This window comes from Pipistrellus hanaki, assembly GCF_964339955.1.
Source record: "Pipistrellus hanaki genome assembly, chromosome: 10".
In the NCBI taxonomy this organism is placed as follows: Eukaryota; Metazoa; Chordata; class Mammalia; order Chiroptera; family Vespertilionidae; genus Pipistrellus; species Pipistrellus hanaki.
Window position 1 is genome coordinate 13,477,526 of NC_140512.1, and position 22,566 is coordinate 13,500,091.

General features: G+C 37.6%; 1 protein-coding gene across 3 annotated transcripts in view; it reads right to left on the reverse strand.

Annotated features, from left to right (window-relative positions):
• Positions 1-22,566, reverse strand: part of SUGCT (succinyl-CoA:glutarate-CoA transferase) — a 424,567-nt gene that overhangs the window by 295,121 nt on the left and 106,880 nt on the right. For all 3 annotated transcript variants that reach the window (XM_084896420.1, XM_084896422.1, XM_084896421.1), the window contains exon 10: positions 1,454-1,525. In XM_084896420.1, coding sequence (XP_084752546.1) covers positions 1,454-1,525 — 72 coding nt within the window. The remainder of the gene's footprint in view (positions 1-1,453; positions 1,526-22,566) is intronic.

Here is a 22,566-nt window from a genome sequence, read left to right on the forward strand (position 1 = left end):
TAAGTTTTGTACATAATAAGTTAACCACAATAAATAAGATTCCTATAAGAAACTCATAGGCATCTTTAATGAAACTGAAAGCTCATGATAGTATAGTTAGTTTAAAAAAAAAAAAAGTGTCCCAATCAAAGAAAACATCCTCAGTAGTTGAGGCCTTTGCATATATGCAAGGAAAAAACACACACACATTTGTTTTTAAAGAACTAGATTACATTTATGGCATTACAACTGGAATAAGTAAACTGAAATCTAAGGCCTTAAGTTAAAAAAAAAAAAAAAAAAAAAAAAAGACCAAAAAGAACCTAGATAAATGCAAATCATCAAATTTTTTTTAAATGCCTAAAGCATTGCTAAAAATATGAGTATCTTCAGCCTGGTTGGTACGGTTGAAAATTGATCAGTGGTCATGGTTTGATTCCTGGTCATGGCATGGCAGCCAATTGATAATTCTCTCTCATCATTGATGTTTCAATCTCTCTCTCTCTCTCTCTCTCTCCCTCTCTCTCTCCCCTCCTCCTTAAAACAATAAAAATATATATTTTAATTTAAAAAAGAGTATCTTCAACATAAAATTACTTTAAATGATTCCAAGGCCACTTTTTTTTTAATATATTTTATTGATTTTGTACAGAGAGGAAGGGAGAGGAACAGAGAGCTAGAAACATCGATGAGAGAGGAACATTGATCAGCTGCCTCCTGCACACCCCCCACTGGGGATGTGCCCGCAACCAAGGTACATGCCCTTGACCGGAATCGAACCTGGGAGCCTTCAGTCCCCAAGCCAATGCTCTATCCATTGAGCCAAACCGGTCTTGGCTCCAAGGCCACTTTTTAAGGCCTTATTGAGGAGCACCGTTTTTTTATAAAACCGAATTTGCTAAAAACTTAAAACATAAATTTTGCAGAAAAGTAATCATTAAAATACTTCAAATTTTTACAAAATTTCCTGGTGATAAATTTGGTTGAAGATTATATTTGGGCCTAATTAGACCCACGTTGTAGAACAAAGGAGGGGATGGAAGGAAGGGGGAAGGGAGTAAAGGGGAGAGGAAGGGAGGAAGGGAGGGAGGGAGAAAGTGGAGGGGAAGGAGGAGGGAGGGAGAAAAGAAAACTAGTGTTGAAGATCCCTTTAATTTTGTTATTGTTGTTGTTTCCTTTTGTTTGGACTGGCAGACAGGTCAGGTTTTAGAATAATTTAAGTTACTATCATTCTTCATTTCAAAATACAGCCTGATACCTCAGAAAAAGTAAACCAGTGAGACTGCTGCTTCAGAACCTGTACTTGGTATTTATAAGCATGAAAATGGCATACTTTAACTTAAGTCTAACACGGGGGGTTCTTGAGTTGCTTGTATACTTAGCAACACTGTTCTAGGTAAATTAAACCTACCTAGCTTTTTGCTAAATGAGTTTTTGCATATGTCATCCACCCATCCCAAAGATTACAACTTACCTTGCACACAGTAGCAAACTGTTGGTTATTTCCTGCTCCAACTACAAGATAGCCATCCTTGGTTTTAAAAGCCTAAAATAAAAAATAACACACATAAATGTGTAATTTTTATATATTGAGAATACCACAAAAGTTGGCTTTACTTTATAAAACTCCTATATAAAAAGCTTGTTTTAAAGCAATGTTATTAAGTCAGTATCAACAAATTCGTATATTTTCCACTTATATTTGCACAGTGGCTTTCATTTGGGATTTTTTTCCAAAGCACTATCTGGCCCTACCAATGTTATAACATGGGAGGGGGAAATAATTTAGGAAAATTAAGAAAATCCTAGAATTTTATTACAGCTCATAATGTGAAATTCTGTATTCATTATAACACGAATAATGTTGAATTTTCCCAAAGTTTTATATTTTGCTTCCACTTTTTTCATGTAGGGCAAGGCAAGAGGGTACATTGTTTTCTACAAATTATATGAATAGATGAGTAAAAGGAAAGCAGAAGCAAGAAAAGAAGGAAGGGAAAGAGGGTGGACGCATGCACTGATGCAGCTACATTTCATCTTTGAAAACCTCAGATGCAAACGTGTGCACAATTTTCACTCTTTAGTAAGTGAATATAAACATATCTGGATCCTGGACTTCTTTGGCTTATCTACCTTTGGGACAGACATTTAGACAGCAATTCCGATAAGTAATCGACATTCCTACGTCCCATAATCCGAGCCTCTCTGGAGAACTTCTCAGCACCTTCTTCTCCACATTTGGTCACAGTGAGTTTGGAGGAACCAAACTTTACCCTCAGAAAGACTCCTTCCCACTTTCCTTAAATAAATACATTCCTTCAGTTTCCTTCTTTTCTCTGCAAAAATCTCTCTGTATCTTTGCCTACTGTTTCTTCTCTCACTCCTGCCTCTGAGAAACATGCCCTCTATCTTTCTTAGCAGGGCTCACTCCCATGTTAATGACCTTGGTTCTGCTCTAACTAATGTCTTCCAGAACCCTGCTCAAACACCCCTATTTGAAAGAGGGCAGAAGAGGAGTTAGCCAGAGAGTAAAATGGGCATTAAGTAATGCCCACAGGAGGTCTTTCGTTACCTCAGCGAATGTGGCCCTGGTATCACAATGTAGACAGAATTCGGTTTGAAGTGGATCAAGGACTGAGTAACACGTAAAGAAACAGAGGCAGCACATGCAAACATCCAAGAAGTAAAGAATGAGCAAGGAACTGAGAGCACAGGCAGAGCACGATGCAAAGCCAGCCCCCATGTCAACTGGTGAAAGTTCACACTGGATCCTTCTGCTTTCTGATGAAGGAAGAGGGGAAGCTATCAAATGAGAGGAGGGCTGGGAGACAGGAGACTATTATAGAAGGCTGAAAGGAGTGGAGACCTGCATCATTACCAAGACAGAGAGAGCAGAGTAACCAGAGCAGCACAATTGTAATGCTGAAGTGTTGAGAGCCTAATTAAGTGGCTTCCTTCCATCATCACTCAGTTATTTGGGATAAATGAGTATTTACATTCACTAGATTTAGGGTTTTATCAGATGGATATGACAAAGAGATACAAGTTTAGGAAAGATACCCATAATGTTACTGAGCAGTGAAAAATGGGCTGAGATGGAACAGGTGGTGAAGATAGGGGGAGACTATGGCTAGGACAGTGCATAAGAAATGCTGTGAAGCCAAAAAATTCTCATAATGAAAGTCACTGAACATGCAAGGTGGGAAGTTCAGACTGCAAAATGCTCCAGCCAAAACTGGTTTGGCTCAGTGGATAGAGCGTCAGCCTGCGGACTCAAGGGTCCCAGGTTCGATTCCGGTCAAGGGCATGTATCTTGGTTGCGGGTGCATCCCCAGTGAGGGGTGTGCAAGAGGCAGCTGTTCAATGATTCTCTCTCATTGATGTTTCTAACTCTCTATCCCTCTCTCTTCTTCTCTGTAAAAAATCAATAAAATTTTTTAAAATTTTAAATAAAATAAAATAAATAAAATGCTCCATTCATTCAGTGGTTATTGAAGTGAAACCATTCCAGTGTGAGGTGAGAGCCACAGTAGGAGGGGAATAGAATAATTGCTGATAAAAGCTGGAAACTCAATAAAAACTATTATTATTAAACAATTACTATATACTGGGTCTGAATAAAAGGAACTCCCATGTGCATTCTAAGCCCTCAGATTCTGGTACCCGGGCCCTCATCCACTCTACAAACAACTCCTCTCTGACTCTTCATCCTCTATTGCCTCACTCTCTATACTAGCATGCTTTCCATCATAGATCGAACGCATAAAATTGAGCTGCAAACACTCATGACTGGGGGTCTCTTCCTTTTGTAAGGAAGTCAAGCCTCAAGTGGGAAAAAGCAATCACTTCTGCATGAAAAGATGGGAAAGGGCAGCAGGAGCAAATATCTATAGCTTTGTTTTGTTTTGTATTTTTTGTTTAAAGTATTACATATGTCTCTCCCTTTCTCCCAATTGAATCCTCCCCAGCTGCTCCCACCCTCCAGGACAAGCCTCCACTGCCCCAGTGTCCATGTCCATTGCTAATCTGCATGCATACAAGTCCTTTGGCTGATCTCTAACCCTCGCACCCTCCTCCGCCTTCCCTATAAGGTTGGATGGTCTGTTTGGTGGTTCTATGTCTCTGGGCCTATTTTTGTTCATTAGTTTATATTGTTCATTATATCCCACATGTGAGTGAGATCATGTGATATTTATCTTTAGTTTTAAAAAGACAGAGCCAGAACTAAGCTTTTCTACACAGGAGACCAGATTTTATGATTCCTGAGGAAAGATGCCACTTTCTGTGGCCTGGGCTTATCCAAGGGTGACCAGTGTCACTGGCTGGAAGATCACGAAGAAATGACATGATTTTCTTCACACTCTAGTTATGATAAACCTCTCTTTGGAGGGATGTGTTTTTCAGGCTGAGAAAATATTTATTGGTAAAGGATTAGATGTCCCAAGGAAATGGCACAAGTCATCAAATTGAAAGACACGGAAAGATATGTAAAGAGCATGGGGGTTCAGAGATTAGTCCCTCTAGTCGGAGCAGTTTCAGATGTAAAGTGTGGCCATACCTGAATGACGGAGGGGTAGAGATGGGAAATACAGGAGCAGGGAACAGTGAGCAGATGTGAAGGCAGAGAAATAAGAGGATCAGTCTGGAATTCCCATTGTTCTTGGAAGTGTCTGTTCTTCCCAGATGCTCTGCTTTCTGAGCTTCTGGGCATGCTGGCCCCATTTGATAATGCCCTAACTATTGAGCTTTCTAAATATAAAAACCACAGGAGGAAGTTCTGTATCAACTCAATCTATCAGATGATCGAATGGAAAAAATAAAAACTAGGACTTTCTGCGTCACCCTCATGAGCTACCCATGTTGATTTATCAGTATTTTTTCTGGTCTAAATAAAGTGCATCCAATTGGTAGTGTCTACTTAAAAAGAAAAAAAAAAAAAAAAAAAAAAAAAGCCTTTGGGTTACTTAATTTTTAACACCACATTCTTCCACAAAAGGTAACCCATGCTAAATGATTTCATTATCCACTGGAAAAAGACATTCCATGAAGTTTAACTCACTGCCATGAGAATGTTTTCTGGAATGTCAAGCAGTCACTGGCTTGGGGACTGGGAGGGTACATTGTGACAAATATAGAGCACTATTTCCTATCACTAATAGTTCAGTTCACCTTATGGTGTTAGAGCTAGCCGAGCCAGATGGCTATAAGGCACAAAGTGCTTACAAGTCAAGAACAGTGTCGTCTATGAAAGGGTAAATAAGCCCAGGAATACCTATTTCACATACTACCCATTTGGCTTTGTCTGCATATTTTCATAGAGTATATGCCTTTTGGAGGACCCATTTCTAAATACCAGCCCTTGCCTTGAATTTTAGAATAGCCTTGTTATATCCCAGATATAGGCCAGAATTTCCCAATTCCACAGAAAGTTTGAATGCTCAAAGATGTCTTGAAGGTTCTTCAAAATCAATTAAATCTCATTTCAAATCAAACATATCTAGGATTTCAAACACTTGGTTATTAATACTGGGTATGGAGGCAATGGCAAGAAAGAAAATGGAAACTATCTTAAATTATTTATATTTTTCATAAGTTATCAATGGATATTTTTTAACTTTTTGTCAATTACAGTTTTCATTCAGTATTCTTTTGTATTAGGTTCAGGTGTTGCACAATCATCTCTATACAAAAAGAGCCAGGATACGTAATGTCCAAAATGACTGAAGGGACAACCGAATGCCTGGCTGTGCGTGCAGCAGATTTGGGTGGGCAGGGACTGGCAAGCGGGTTGAACTGGTGACCTCTTAAAGAGAGAGAGAGGCAGGGCTAATCAGCAGCTGCCCCAGGCTACTGGCGAGGCCCAGAGAGAGAGGGAGTCCCTTAACTCTCCTCTCTCTCTCTCTGTCTCTCTCTCAGCTCACCCAAATTAAGTTGATAGGTGGGTTTCTATGCCAGTCAGCATCTCCAGGCCAATCTCCAGGCTGCTGGTGAGCGGGCTGAACTGCTGATCTCTTGAAGGTATGCTCAGCTGCTGGCAAGACTGGGGGAGGGGGGACTAAGAGGGGGGGGGCGGGGGGGGGGGAGAGAGAGAGGGAGGGAGGGAGGCAAGGGCTGACTGGCATAGAAACTAATCAATCAGAACCAAATCTGGGTGAATGGCCAGGAGCCAATGGCTGCCTAGGAGGCGACGCTTTTGATGCTGACTGGCATAGAAACTGATCAATCAGAACTAATCTGGGTGAGTTGCGAAGGCAGAACCTAAGGTGGGGGCTGAGGAAGGGTTTTAAGGGCAACAGCTGTTGGTGTAAGTGTAAGAAAGCAGTTCAATTTTTTTAAATATATTTTATTAATTTTTTACAGAGAGGGATAGAGAGTTGGAAACATCGATGAGAGAGAATAATCGATCAGCTGCCCCTTGCACATCCCCCATTGGAGATGTGCCCGAAACCAAGGTACATGCCCTTGACCGGAATTGAACCCAGGACCTTTCAGTCCGCAGGCCGACGCTCTATCCACTTGAGCCAAACCGGTTTCGGCAGCAGTTCAATTTTTTAATGACCAGTTTGGCAGTGCAGTGCAGATGGCTGGCTATCAGTGCAGATATAGGGATTATGTATTTTTGTCTGCCAAGAACATCTCCTCCTGCTGAAAAAGGTTTTCCCTCTCCCCCATTTAAGCAATCCTATCCTCATGGGTAAAGGAGGACTCCCCTGCCCTAAGGTAAGGGGATGGCCAAACACAACACCCAAAACTGGACAGATAGGATCAACAGCAGTTCACTAGTCACATTTACCCACAGCCCAGAGGAGCAGGACGCTGCACGCACAGGGCCACATGGGAACTGCACTCAGTAACGAAGTGAACAGCCAGGGTCAGGGGGAAGCAGGCTTGATAGCACCAAGAAGGGAGGGCATCCTCTGGTTCTCACAGAAGGTGACTCACTTGTTTGGTAATTCCAATAGCTGGCCAGGAACTGAAACACTACTCAGGAATAAACTGACACTGTGCCTGGTCTGTCAGTTAAGGAGACTTGGTTTGGCTAGGGGACCTCAGTTACTGGAGCGGAATGCGGACAGGAACTTGCAATCAGGCCCACTTGAGGCCTCCTGGCTTCAGATGTCAAGACAGAATATCATATTAATATCATATGGTCTTATACCATACAGGGTTTTATTATTATTATTTTAGCATTTAAAAAATAACATTGCATTGTCTCCTGGCTCCCACAGATTTATTTTAAATATTTATTGATTATTTTTTAGAGAGAGAGAGGAAGGGAGAGATATTGACTTGTTGTTCCATCTGTCCATGCACTCATTGGTAGATTCCATGCGCCTCAATCAGGGATCAAACCCGCAACCTTGGTGCATCCAAGGATGCTCCAAACAACTGTGCTACCCAACCAGGGCTCCATAGATTTTTTTTTTTAAATCTGTCATTATGCTTTATGTAGCTTTTCAAAAGATAATATGACTTTCTCCACCTCTGGCCTCATTTCAGAAGATTCATTAGACTCTGATGTTGACAATTTTCAGTTGCCTGAGATTCTTGAATCTGCTGGTTAATATCTTTCATCAGCTTAGGGAAATTCTCAGTCATTACTTTTTCAAATATTGCTTACTGCCATTCTCTCTGTACTCTCCTTCTGAAATTATAACACATGTGTTGGAGCTTTTGAGCATGATCTACATGCATCTTACACTGTTTTTTGGTTTTTTGGTTTTTTTTGCTTCCATTCTTTTCTTTATCCCATTACTTTTTCTATCCTGAACTGCAGTTTGGACATTTTTATTGACTTCTCTCTGAATTCACTAATACTGTTTTACTGTGTGCAACTTGTGGTTAAATTTATCTAATGAGTTCTAATTTCTGATATAGTTTGGTATTGTTTAATGTCCATTTAATTAATTTTATATTTCTGTTGAAATAGCCTATCTTTTTATCATCACCATTTTGACCATCTTTTCCTCTACTAGTATTTTTTAACACATTTATAATGGCTATTCTTGGAGTCCTTGCCTCTTATATTTAATATCTGGTTCATCTCTGTCTGCCTCCATTGATTATTTTATTTCTTGCATATCAGTCACTTTTGCAACTTTATCAAATCTACAAATTTTCAATTATGTGTTAAACATTATAAAGGACATATTGCTTAGCCTCTGGGTTACGTTAACTTCCTATAAAATTCCAGGGTGTTGCTGTTAAGTTTTGTTCTGGTCGCCAGGTTGAATTACCTAAAAGACTTCCTTGATTTTATTAAAAATTGGCTTTAGCCTTTGTTAGAGTTGGTTATTGCAATATTTTCCTAGACTTTGGTCCTTTCTGAGAGGGTGTGCTCTTTCCAGGTTCTCAACGTAATAGCACAACGTACTGACTAAGCCTTCTTTTGGCAGAGCATGTTACAACTTTCAAAGAATTTCCACATTTATCTTATTTGATCAAACACAGGTTCTCTTACCAATATAAAAAAGAGAGTCTTCGGCCCATAGCAGAAAACATCCAAAAGTTCTCCAGATGTAAAGGCTATTCCTTATCCCAGGGTTATTAAAGTAAAGCACCATTATTCCTTCATTCAGAACATATTTATTGTATCCTACCGTATATTCTTATGGGTACTATGTTAGGCACTGGAAATACAAATAAGAATAATATACTTTCAAGAGGTCTACTGTACAAGTGTATGAACCAGTGGATAAAGAGATAAATGAGAGGGCTAATAAAAACAAAATGTTGTTCTGTCACACTTTGTTTCAAAGTTTTCTTTTTATGACTGTATTTTGGCTTTAGTTTTTAATGTTTATATCTATATTCCAAGAGGAATCTGGGAAGACCTAAAGTGATAAGAAATGGACAGATAAATGTGACTTATTATTTGTAGATTTGTCTATTCTATTGATCTCTAATGGACAGGCTGAACATGTGTCATGTCCACATACATGATTTACTGACTCAAGCTGCTTCAGGTTGCATGGAGCTCCCATGAAATTCCATTAACAAAAGACAGAAAGTAAGCCATGCAAAGTACTAAGAAGAACCACAGATTTCCATGTCTCTTAGAGCATATCAGAAATTTGAGATGGGAACAAATTTGCTCCTCAGTAGTCTGAAGTTCAGGTGGATTTTTATTGGCCTTACTAAAACCGAGAGCAGCACTTTAGAACCTAAACCTTAAATAAACTATATCCAATCATCATAACAGTTAAAAATTAATTTTGGAACAACAGCCCCCCCAAAAAACAACCCTTTTGAAAATGTCACATTTAAAGTAATTCGTTACAATAAGTATTAATCTGACGTTATTTAGAATTCATCTCTCTAAATGAGCCCAGGAGGAAAGTACACCAGTGTGACCATCTTTGGGTCTATTCAGGATAAAATCACTGGAATTTGTCTTAGATTCAGAGCCTCTTGAGTCTAATAAATATTCAGTTCACTTGTATATACTGGAAAGCACACCATCCCCTAGACTGCACTCCCTAAGAATACTAAATGCCCGCCTTACTGACAAGTTCAAGAAACAAGGCAACAGGATTCACCTCAGTTTCTCTCCTTTTATCCGTCCAGAGTAGGCTGCTATCCTACCGAGTGGATGACTTTGCTAAAACTCTGAGAACTTAATAAATTCTCTAAGCACTGTCTTCGGGGTAGCATTCATCTCCCTGTAGCAGATCTCCCACCACAAAGACATGGACCGCTGGTAATTATAGTGACAGCTATTATTTAGTAAGTGGTTACCATATGTGCCAGGCACAATGCTAAGTACATTTCATGAATTACCTTGTTTTATTATCAGCATAACCATAAGTCATAGGTATTATTATAAACTAGAAGCCCATCGTGTGATATCACCTGTAGTAGGCCGCCCGCCACTTCCGTGGGAGCCAGCAGGAACCGCAGGGAGCTGTTGGGAGACTTGCTGCTTCCCTGGGAGGTAGGCTGCCATCTCCTCTCTGGGCCTGCACTTGGCCGTGGAGGCTGCGGGCCAGCCCCCCAGCCCCCCAGAGGCCCTCTGCAGCCAGGGAGTCCCCATGGTGATGAAGCAAGCATTCTGCCAGGCCACTCACACTGCCCACTCTCAGCGGTAGCCGCTCCCCCCCCCCCCCCGCCCCAGGGCTGGGAGACTCCAGCAAGGCTGAGGGGACTGGGCGCCCCCAACTTGTGGCTATGGGCACCGCCATCTTTGTGACGAAGTGATGGTTAATTTGCATATTACCCTCTTATTAGATAGGATGTACCGTTGAGGAAACAGAAGCATTGAAAGATAAGCAACTTCCTCAAGCTGTTCATTGGCAGAGCCTCCCCTGGGAGCTAAGGTGCCATTGCTTTTCTGACTTTGAATCTACTACCCCTCTACTTACCTGGCACTTGCCTTTCTGGTTCTGACGTCCTTAGATTATTGTTACCTGAACATTCCTTAGATCACACTATCTTTTATAAACAGTTTATTAATCTATCCAAGTCATTTCACCACAGCCATCCCCAGCGTGCGTTCCTCCTTTTCTTTCAGCTGTATGCTTTATGGCATGCATGTGTATGCTGAGAGCCACTTTAGTAGGATTCCAAACCACCTCTCCTGAATTATAAAAGCTTCCCCTTTGTCTGGATCCAGTTGTCATTTCTCTTCCCTAAATATTCTGGCTCAGAGGCTGGAGACCAGGATTCTCCCACTAACGTACTGAAGAGCCTCAGGCAGATCACTTAAACTTGCCATGTCAGAGTTTCCTCACTTATAAATTTAGGGTGTTGGACTGGTTCCTTCCAGCTATAAAATTCTGTGATTTTAAGATCAAACATGAAATCTTGATAGGAGGATTGTAATAAAACAGTGAAAAAGAAAGAAAATGGTCTGTCTGGAAGATCTTGCTTATTTTATTGTGCGTGTTTGGGCCTATTTTATACATGTTTACATGCACTTAGAGACATTTAAAATGAGGACATTTTATAAGGTAAAAAACAAGAAAGCCCTCACACACATGATATTTAAAATGTGGCTCCAGAGTTCACAGCACCCTCATCATGTATAAATAGAACATAGCATTTACTGCCACTTACTCTGTAATATATTTCTCTTGGCTGAGAGGTAATGTTCAACTACACGAGTTTCTAAGAACACTGACCTTTGTTCTTTATGTTGTTGGGTAAAGTAATGATATTTTGTAAAAACATAGTGTCCTTAGGCACTCGATCTAATTATTACTGTGTTTTTTGTAAATAATTATAATGGTTCCCATTCATCGAGCACACACTATTGGGTCTGACTCCATGCTTGGCAATTTACATACATAATCCCCTTTTTCCAACAAGCCCGTGTTATTATCCCACTTTACTCATAAGAAAATCAGGCCTCAGAGTTTACAGGAGCTTAGCTGAACACCCTTAAATAAGAAACAAAGATGAGAACCAGAGTCTGTCAGCTCTGCTCTGCAATGCTGGTTCAAAATAACTTAAAATAAATCTGCTCACTATTTAAACCGTAATAGTAACATTTATTGAATTCTTATTATATAAAAACGCTTTTAAGCCTCTCAGCAGCCTTATGAGCTGGACACTCTTATTATCTCCATTTGCAGGTATGAGAACTGAAGCACAGAGAAGCTGAGTGATTTGTCCACAGATACAGAGTTTAAAAAGGTCAATTCTCTTGAGTCCCTCTTTGCAAAGCAACCGCAAGGTGGTAGAAGCTCTAGATCTAGAGGAAAAGTGCTGATTTCTTCCCAAGTTTCACGAGTTGATATGCAGGATGCAGAATGATTAGACTGATAAGCAATGACTATTGAGTCTCAAACATGAAATTCTTCCGCCTCTACTATTTCCACATATCTACACATATATCAAGTATGTATGGAAATAAATTACCTCCAAGTGTTCACATATTCCCATATTCCTGTCACTATCTCAACTGTTTCAGTTCCCCACGCCTGGTTTCTTTTCTTTATGAAAACTAAATAGGCAAGTTTCTCTGCCCACACCAATAAGACCATAGATGTTGATGAGATGATAAGGATGATAATGATCTTAACAATAATAGTATCTTTAAAATTATTTCAGACTCAACTATTCCTACCATTTAACACATTAGCCCACCACATCAGAGCATGTTTTAAAATTTAAATGTCAAAAAATAATTCATAAAGGAAACTGTAATTGATCACTTTGAAATACAAAGACTTCTTTTTTTTCTAATTGAAAATTAATTATAAATAGACTGTGACTAGCCCAAAGAGAGACACAGAACAAATATTTTGTCCAAAACAAATAAGAAAGAAAAAAAAAAACTTGAAAATGGGGAGCAGATATAATAATATATGGCCAGTTGTAAAATCTGTTTTAAATATCATAAAATTTATGATAAACCTTAATTCCAAATAAACCCCTTGATGTTGTAAACATACACTGTGCTGGAGTGTTTAAAAATATCTACACAGAATCAAATTCTCCATTGCAAAGTTAATTTTCCATTACCTTTTCAATAGTATCGTATGAAAACATACACATATAGAAGATGAATGCTTTATGATAGCAACACATTGGAGCCAGTGTAATGAGGTTTATGTCAATGTTTCCATTTAAGCTACTTTTTTTCAATAGGTTAATGGCTGGTCCATAAAAATGCAATTAAGTAAAATGTGGCATGTAGGTTCTTGGTAACATTTTTAGAAAGTAAAAGGAAACTAAAAGCAACTGTTGACCATTTACAAGAAGATTTTTTTCCCCCAATTATTTTGAAAAACAGGTACTGTAAAGGAAAGTCAAACAAAAGCTTTTGACAATTCGATTTATAAATATATTTTCAATGTTTGCTGCTAAACATATTTTAGTCCTATCTCTAATAAAATAATCTGTGATTTCATAAATTTTGACATGCACTTTCTTACTGGATATGAGATGCATCAGCAATAACATTAATATCTTTCTGTAGTCACTAGTCATAACATTTTGGAGTCCTTGGAGTCCTGGAAGATTAGTATGCCAAAGAATAATAATAGAATTAAATGTGAAAAGACACTCAATTTAAAATTATGCTTCTAATAAATGTTGGCACAGCTGAGTATATGGGCCAGAGACAAGGGCACATAGGTTAAGGTGTGAGCTCTGCTGCTTGCTATTTTGTGACTTAGGCATTCTAACTTCTCTGGGCCACAGCCATCCTATTTTTAATATGATAATAACAGTACCTATCTCATAGGAGCCATTCATTCAAAAACAGTAAGTACTGCTGGGGCAAACAGCTATAAACTGTAATTCCTAAAACTTGCTTTATTTATAATAATACAATGTAATGTACTCTTCAATCATGGAAATTTCTCAAAATGATCTGATCTGACTCCAGCCCACTTCTATACCTTCCTTCCCCATCACCACTTACAAGAAACTCCCACTGCCGCTAGTAGCAGTAATGCACCCCATCGAGTTACCCACCCACATAATTTCACATTCTTGTCACCAGAATGCCCTTCCCCGTCTTCCTCATTTATCAACCCTTTCTTGCGTTTCAAAATTCACCTCAGCATCTGATTTTCCTAAAGTTTTCTCATCTCATTACAATCCATGTTCTCCCACAGTAACCTTCTATTTCGCTACCATGGTACTTAGCATTTACTAAGTGCTCATTTGGTTTTCTGTTCTCCCGCCTAAAACTATAACCAGTCACATGGGAAAAAGAGTTGAATGCAGAGGTTAAGAGCAAAGGCTACTGTTTCTGTAACTTACTACCTTGGGCCTTCCCTTCCTCTGCAAAACACAGGTAATATCAGCCTCACAGGAAAACTTCAAGAAGAGTATGAGACAAAACATAGAAACTGATGAATATATGGTAGTGTCTGGCATGACAAAAGCATTGAATAATACAGCTCTTTCACTAACTCTTCTTGTGATGCTGCAGATTAAACAATGAAGAGAACCAGGCTATTTGCACGAGGTAACCATCAAAACCAACTACTTACAACCAGCCTTTTTACCAAGCTATCAGCCCTTCTCACCCCCACTTCCATCCAGACATGCTGCTTGGCAATGGAACTCCTCAACAGTAGACTTGAACTGTACATTCACAAAGAGGTACCCAAGCTCTTGAATTAACTCTTCATTTCCTCCCATAGATGTTAGACAAGAAGAAACGTGAAGGAAAGAGTGACCTCGTCATCAGAGCAGTGCAAGTTGTTCCCCGTGTTTCTCCCCTTCAGTTTACAACCAGTAGGACATTCACACCAACAAAGGTTTCTGCACCCAGCACCCCAGGACACCGGATAGAGCCACAGAGCTACACATCTGAGGATCGGCGAATTGGATTTCACGGAGGTGGGTGAACCAGAGGAGCAGCAGCAAAACCAGGGGAGCAGCAGCAACAGTGCCCTCCAACCCAACGTTCCCAGTAATGGAGGCACCCACTGAAACATGGCCCCCTGGCAGTGGTTGTGGTGACTGTGACCCCAGTAGTGGCACCTACCAACCTGGTGACCACAACAACCTCAGTGATGCAGGCCACCACTCTGACAAAGGAGGCAGAGGGTGAGAAGGGCACACTTCCAAAAGCTAAGTAAGAATAACAATTAAAAAATAAAAAATAAAAAAACTTGTCCTATAGCACCACCTACTAGAAATGAAAAGAAAGGCCTCTAATTCCTAACTCACTAAAATGTCATCACATTGATGCCTCTCTCCCTCTCTCTCTCTTCCTCCTTCCCTTCCATTCTCTCTAAAAACAATGGGGATATTTAATCCTCACATGAGAATTAAAAAATATATATACAGTTTTGATGGTTTGCTTAGTTTGTTCAATTATTTATTAGTTTGTTTAAATCAGAATTCAAATAAGATCTAAATATGGTATTTTTAAAAAACTAGAATAGTTCAATTAACAGAAAGAAAGTAAGTTGTAGTTGCCAATGTATACAAGAATTTAATATGACAGAGTTTTATTTCAGTAATAAAAATGCATTTATTCAAAATACTGTCAAAACTAACTTCCATCTATAAGTAAATTAAATTGGATAATAGTTTCCATGATAAAAAGAAACATTTCATATAAAAACACAAATGGAAAAATAAAATAAAATTTAGGAAAATAAATGTTGGGAAAACTTTTTAATCAAGGCCTTTTTAATCAAAGGTAGAAAGCCCAAATGCTCTACAAGAAAAATGAAACATATTTGGCTAGATAAAAGAAAAAACAGTCAAACAAATATAAACCAATTTGTAAACCAATAAGGAAAATATTTACCAAAGATGAAAAAATGGAACAAGAAAATTTTATTACTATAAAGAGTTCCTATTTTAATAATAGAAATATTAAAACAAACAAAAATATAATCCGAATAGAAAATACAAATATACAGTATTAAAATAGCATTGCTATTCAATTTCTTACCCATTAAGTTGAGTAAATTTTTTAAAATAATAATACCCAGTAATAGAGAAAATTAGAAGTAAGAGAAAAGCATTTTCATATACTGTTGATAAAAATGTGAATTGCTTCTGCAGTCCTTTAACTTATAGCAAACCCATCTTGATAATCTATACTGTGGATATAATTACCATAGTTTACACATACTTAAAGGAATGTTTATTATAGTGGCAAAAATGAAAATAACATACTATCAATGGGGAAAGAAATCATGTTATATCCAATCCAGGAAATATGCAACCATTCAAAAAAATGATGTCTTAGAAAGACATATTTCCATGATCATGATGTACTAAATAATATTTTGCCTAGCCTGTGTTCTTTTAGCTTAACCAGAGTTTATAACAAAATTACTGAGCTGAATAAAAGTATTATTACCTTTTCTTTATATTGATCAATATAATGTGGAAAATTATAACTCATTCCTATAATTTACATTTATTTGATAACCAATGTTTTTTACTGGCCATTTTCATTTTATTTTCTATGACTTGCCTCTTAATGTTGCTCATTTCTCTATTAGGGTTTTCATATTTTCCTTATTGGTTTACAAAATTCTTTATACATAAGGAATCACTCCTTGACCATCAAATCATGCTATAAGTATTTGTATTTACCATATAATGGTGTATATGAAGTAAGCCTTCTCACATAGAGATGCTATACATTTTTAAATTGTTAAATCTATCAGTAATTTAATTTGCCTTTGTGTTGGACTTAAAATGTACATTGCCACACAAAGAGTATATAAATGTTTTCCCATTTTTTCTTTGAGTACTCATAAAGTTTTAATTTTTTACATGTAAATCTTTAAACCATCTGGAGTTTATTTTGGTGAATGAAGTGAGTTAGAAATCTGACTCTCCCATGGAAATAAGGTTTTGCCTGAAACAGCAAGCAGGAGCTCCAGGAAGGAGGTCAGACATAGCCAAACGGTATTTTTGAGGGGGAGCCAGAAGAAGAAGGAAAAAAAAAAAACTAGCTATGGAAAAATGGCTTATAGTATAGCAGTTTTCCCATGTATATAAAATAAACCAAGCACAGAGAAAACTTCCCAGCTTGGGTATCCCATGTCTCCCAACTTCTTTCAGATTGCTGGGTCACTAATCTAAATTTACCCAATGCAGCCATTCAACTGTAGATTTCAGAGAAGGATCCCAACATACAAGAGAACATTAAAAGGATCCTAGAAAGTCCATCCATGCTACTTATTGGCAAACACATTGTCGAAATATATCTTTTCCATTTAAGAATGTATAAATATGAAGATAAAATGATACCCATAAACGTATTATGCCCTATAGAAGAAAATTAATACAGTATGTAAGAGGTAAAGAACATAATTTTAATGTAAATATAAGTAAACATAAAGTAAATTTTAGAAAGCACATTATTTATGCTCCCAATGAAATTTTTAAAAACACCCTGGACTCTCAGAACAAAAAAACAAAAAAACAAAAAAAAAGTAAAAATGAGCTAAGAAAATAGATAGACTCACTAAAGTAATGTAGGGAAGAAGGAGAAAATGGCTTCATACAATTGAAAACCACACTAAAACTCATAACCCATGGACACAGACAATAGTGTGGTGAAGGGCTGGGGTGGAGCAGGAACCAGGTGGAGGGGTGAGGGCAATAGGGGAGATTTTATATACTCTCAACTATAAAGATACATTTTTAAAAATTAAAAAAATTGCACTAAAACTTATAAAGCTCAGAATCTATACTGCAAAAAATCTAGTAAGCCATATAGAAGACAAACATAAAACTAGCCAAGATTGAAGGAAGAAAGGGACAAAATATTAAATATAAAAATGATAAAAATATATGATACAAAATGGAGATTCAACAAACATAAAGAATGTATTTTACTACAGAAGAAATGTAAACAAATTAGACAAAAGCATCTAATATTACATAAGAAACTTTCCTTAAATGTTGTTTGTTGTTGTTTAATATTATCTTGGAAGAATGAAGAAACAAGAATAAGCATCAACTAGTTTTACAAACTATAAACACTCTAAGCAGTATAAAAATTTTGTCTTGATCAGGACATTTCGCCACTAAAATTGTTAGTTCCTGGTTAAACTGCCTTCCTAACAAGATAAGCAGATGCACCCATAAGAATTAAGCACTCTGTAAGTCAGACTGAGCAGGAAACAACCAATGAGAAGAGCGTGGCTTCTAAAGTGAGAGTCATGACAACTCTGAACAGCTACCAGGTCGTTGTCTAATGGACAAGAATTCGTGGCTTTAAACACAATATAAAGAATAATCAGTTATAAAACCCTACTGACACTTTTTTACTTCAATCTTTGAACAAGTCCTTTACATATTTGCCACCAACAATGCCCAAAAAGAGAAAGCGCATGTGAGCACTTAACAGGGTTAGGAAAGGAGATGAGGTTGTAATGTTCTATGCCAGTGGGTTAGAGAGGCATTTTGCCTACTTTGTATTCTTTTAGTTTAACCAGAGTTTATCTATAACAAAATTACTGATCTCAGTAAAAATCTAAATCTTCTGACTAAAAATCTCCACTCCATACATGACACAACTAATTAAACCTAGACAAATTCCAATAAATATATGTCAAATATAAAGAAACTAGACAGCTAGATAAAATCTGAACTAGAACTAATGTAAAATAATAAAATCATAATATGCAAATTGACTGAATGGCTGAACAGCAGAACGACCATCCAGATGACCATGCTATGGGTAGCCACTTATGCCAGGCCTGCCAAGGTGGGTGCAATGCGATTGGTTGGGGGCCCAGCCATCACCCTGCCAGCAGGGCAATCAATCTGGAACTCCATGATTGCCCCAAAAAGGGAGGCCCAGGCTTACCTGCGGCAGCACTGCAGCGGGTGGGGAGGGCCTCCCTCTGCCGGGGCGATCCATCGTGGCGCCCTGGCCCTCCTTCTGCGGGATGATTGATCACAGGGCTCCCAGACTGTAATAGGGGGTATGCCGGGATCAGGGACACCACCACCCCCATTCCAGTGCATGAATTTCATGCACTGGGCCTCTAGTTAGAAATAAAAAGAATATTGGTTGATGTGGCTAGTTATGTATCCTACCTCATAAAACAGTAATATGCTAATTAACCATCACTCCACTCAAGCCACAGCCAATCAGAGTGAGTATGCAAATTAAGCCCAACCAAGATGGCTGCAGCCACAGAAAGCAGTTGAGAGGCTTGGGTTTCTCCAACAACAGAAGCCAAGATTTCCACACGTCCTGGTCAGCCCAGGCCTCCACTCAAAGACACAAAGTTTCAATTATAGAAGATAAATCCCAAGAAAAATGGGAGTAATTAGGGGGTGATCAGGCTGGCAAGCAGAAGTGGTTAGGGGCAATCAGGAAGGCAAGCAGGCAGGCAGTTGGAAACCAGCCTTCCTGGATTGTGAGAGGGATGTTCAACTGCCCATTTAGACCCACTGGGATCGGGTCTAAACAGGCATTTAACATCCCTCAAGGGGTCCCAGATTGGAGAAGGTGCAGGCGGGGCTGAAGGATCCCCCCCACCACCACCCTGTGCACGAATTTCATGCACCAGGCCTCTAGTATATATCATAAGCAGCTACTAGCTGGAAAACATAATGGGAAAAGATATTACCCACTACAGATCCCAAAACCTGTAAAATATCTAGAAATAAATAAGAGAAAAGCATATGACCTATATGAAGAAATCTATAACACTCAGCTGACGGGCATATTATAAGAGCTGATTAGTAACATGTTTCCTGGATAAGAAGATTCAATTATGGTTAACAGATCTAACTAAATTAAAATTTATATTGAAACAATTCCATTCAGAATCTGAAAGGATATTTTTAACTTGATATTTGACTCAAAATTTTTCTGAAAATTTATACAGATAATAATAGGCATAAAAAGATTGAAAAAAGAAATTATAAAAATAGGTGTCTAAACTTGTTATAAAATTAAAATAATAAAATTTACCTGAGGCAAAATATGGAAGGAAAAGAGAACATAAAAGTCCAGAGTCATGTAGATTGCTGCATGTGTACTTATAAAATTATTTCTTACCACTGAAGAAGTAAATTAATAAGTGGTTATAATTTAATAACTACCTAAAGAATTCATGAAAAATATAAACTGTACTTATGCAGTAAAATTAAAAATGATTATTTTGTTTTGTTTCAGTTTGTTTTGTCTTTCCTTAGTGTTTTAGTATTTTCTTGAGTTCTCCAAATTTCCAATATTAAGAATGTTTTAATTTGTAATTAGAAAAACCTCATAATGTTATTGTAATGGTGTGGGTTCAATTAAAATTGTAATTAGAAAAGAAAAATATGTTGTTTTAATTCAATAAATGTGAGATTCCTTCCACAGTGAAAGGCAACTGAGAAAAAGGAAAAAAATTGTTTTGGTAACAAACAGTAACCCAGGCAAACGGTGAAAGAGAAAAGAGGTGAAAACCATCTTGGAAAAGTGGGCCTTGGTGACAGGCTACGGGGAGGAACGGTTCAGAAGGCGTTCCAGAGGTCGCCTTCTGCAGGCAGGAAGGGACACACCCATGGGGGATGGGAATAATGGAAAGAAGTCAACCCTTCTCAGGTGGCATAAGCATCTTCTTAACATGGTTTCTTGAATAAATATGTTCAAGTGAAACATGACCAGTTTTTTCTGAATTACTACTAATGTAGATGAGCGTGTCTAGAAAAATCACTGAGGAATGTGTTCTCAATTGTAGCTCCAAGATATATAATAAGAATACATAACTATGATCATTATACATTAATAGCCAGAAACATCTGTTATTTCAGAGGAAGGAGAAAACTGTAGGAAGTCGCTTTCAAGTCTGAGGATTGCTCTAGGAATATTGCCATCTAAAAAAGAAAGACATCATTTTCAGTTTACCTTTTGGGTTTTTTATATAATGACCACCAAAAACGGCAGGAAAGTACATTTAGTTTCAATGATTTGGAAAGCTTGCTGCCATCAAATCAACAAATAACCAATATCCTTCCAAGGTAAAGGGGTGATTAAAGAAAACATCTCAACTCAGGGGTAGGTTAGAGAATTAATGGTAATAGAAATTATCCCATCTTCACTAGAGAATGGCTCTTACTTCAGAGTATATGTTCTGATTTAAGCTAAGACAGAATTGTTCTGAAGAAATATAAATGAAAATGCTCTTATAGTCTGTGTTGCCAATTCTCCTATATGCACTGAGAAATAAGCCAGGGGTGAGGGGTGTAAAAGGGGTATTTATATTACCTATATTCCTTTAAGATCCTTCTAAAAAATTCTGACCTACCGAATTCTTTTTTTTTTTTTAATATATTTTTATTTTTGCTGAAGATTGCCAAAACTGAATGACAGGCTCGAAAGCAAAGTATTCTCAATTTTGTTCATTCTTCAATACTTACAGACTGAGTTCAGAATAAGTTTTTCATGCATTTTTTGCATGATCTCCTTAAGTACTGAAGCTATTTCAATCTTTTAATGACTTACTTTGGACCACTTTTAAAACATAAATATATCAAATGAAAAATGGCATTATTTGGTTTTCCTTTTTTTGCGAGTAATAGTAGTACATACATAACTTTATGTATCATCAAATTGAAAATATATGATTAAATAAACTTTACCTTAATTTCAGATAATATCCTGACATATCATTTCTGACTTTTATTGTTTCAATAAAATGAAATAACAGGAATAGTTCTTAAACTTTAAGTCATTTCATCCAGCTCCTGAAATATTGCATACTTACATTTGTTATATTTTTATTCAGATAGCCAAATAAGTCAGGAAAATATTTTCTTGAGTCAAGAAAGAGATGTCAATAGCAAAATATTATTACATTAAGGGAAGTTACAAGTATTTTTCAATAAGTCTATGCATTTGAATTCTCATTTTCATTCATATTTTTGTTTTGTTTGTTGTAGACTATTAAGAGAATGCCTTAGCTCTCTTTTTTCTTTTTTTCTTAAAAAAATTTATTTGTATTATTTTTATAGGACAAACTTTATTTCAACATTTGCTTTAAGCTAAGAACTTAAGACTATCATTATATTTCCCAGTTTTCTATCCATATGCATAATTTAAAGCTCGGTAAAAAAGAAAAAAAAGAAAGAAAGAAAGAAAGAAAGAAAGAAAGAAAGAAAGAAAGAAAGAAAGAAAGAAAGAAAGAAAAGTAAAGTAAAGAGATTCTTTCTTCACCCAAGCTAAATGATCACTGTAAAAATTCAGAATTCTCTAAACTGACATTGAATATGAATGAGCACCTAAACACTAGTATATTGTGCAAGATTATTTTACTCTTTGCAAACTTCCCAAAAGACTAGAACAGATTTGGGGCATATTTACCCTTGAGCTATATTTTTATGATGAAGTTACAACTTTCTCAATAAAAGAAATTTGTATAAATTAATTCAGAACAAACCCTGATCAGATTATCTCTCTAGTTTCCTAATGATATCACAATTAAAATCTGCTGTGATGGCATAATAGGATTTCATAAACTATTATACAATAAAAATTTCCTGGTTGTTAAAAATGTTAACTTTATAAAATATTTTCTATAATAAGAAACACTGGTATTATTTAAGCAAAGAAAAATGTGCTTTGTAATACTTACAACATTAGATATTCAGAAGTTTTGGTCCAGATGGTAGCTTAGGTAATGAGGTACTCAAATTCTCCCATAAACACAACAAAATTACAGCTAAACTACAGAACAACCATCATTCAGAACTACCTGAAATCACAGAAGTGCTACAACTAAGGACATAAAGAAGAAGCCACATCAAGAATGATAAAAGTAACAGAGACATGGAAGGGGCCGGTCCCACACCCTCGCAGGGCAGATAAAAATCCAGAGGGATAGTTCTGTTTCCAGGAGTCCCAGCACCAGCCCAGAAGTCCACTATTGGGAAGAGAAGTCCCCATAACTTCTGGCTGTAAAAACCAGAGGAGACTGTGGCTGAGTGAGGTGGAAGGCTGCTGAGGTTGTTGGTAGGCCTCTTGAAGGGCCCACATAGGGACTTACTAGGACTCATTTGCTCTGAGCTCCAGTGCTGGGGCAGCAGCTTGTAAAACAACAGGGATGCGCAGGGAGAAACAGAATTGTCTGGCATCAGAGCAAGAGCTACAGGGACAGTTTTCTCCAGACACAAGTGCTGGCAGAGGCCATTGTTCGTTTGCTGAGC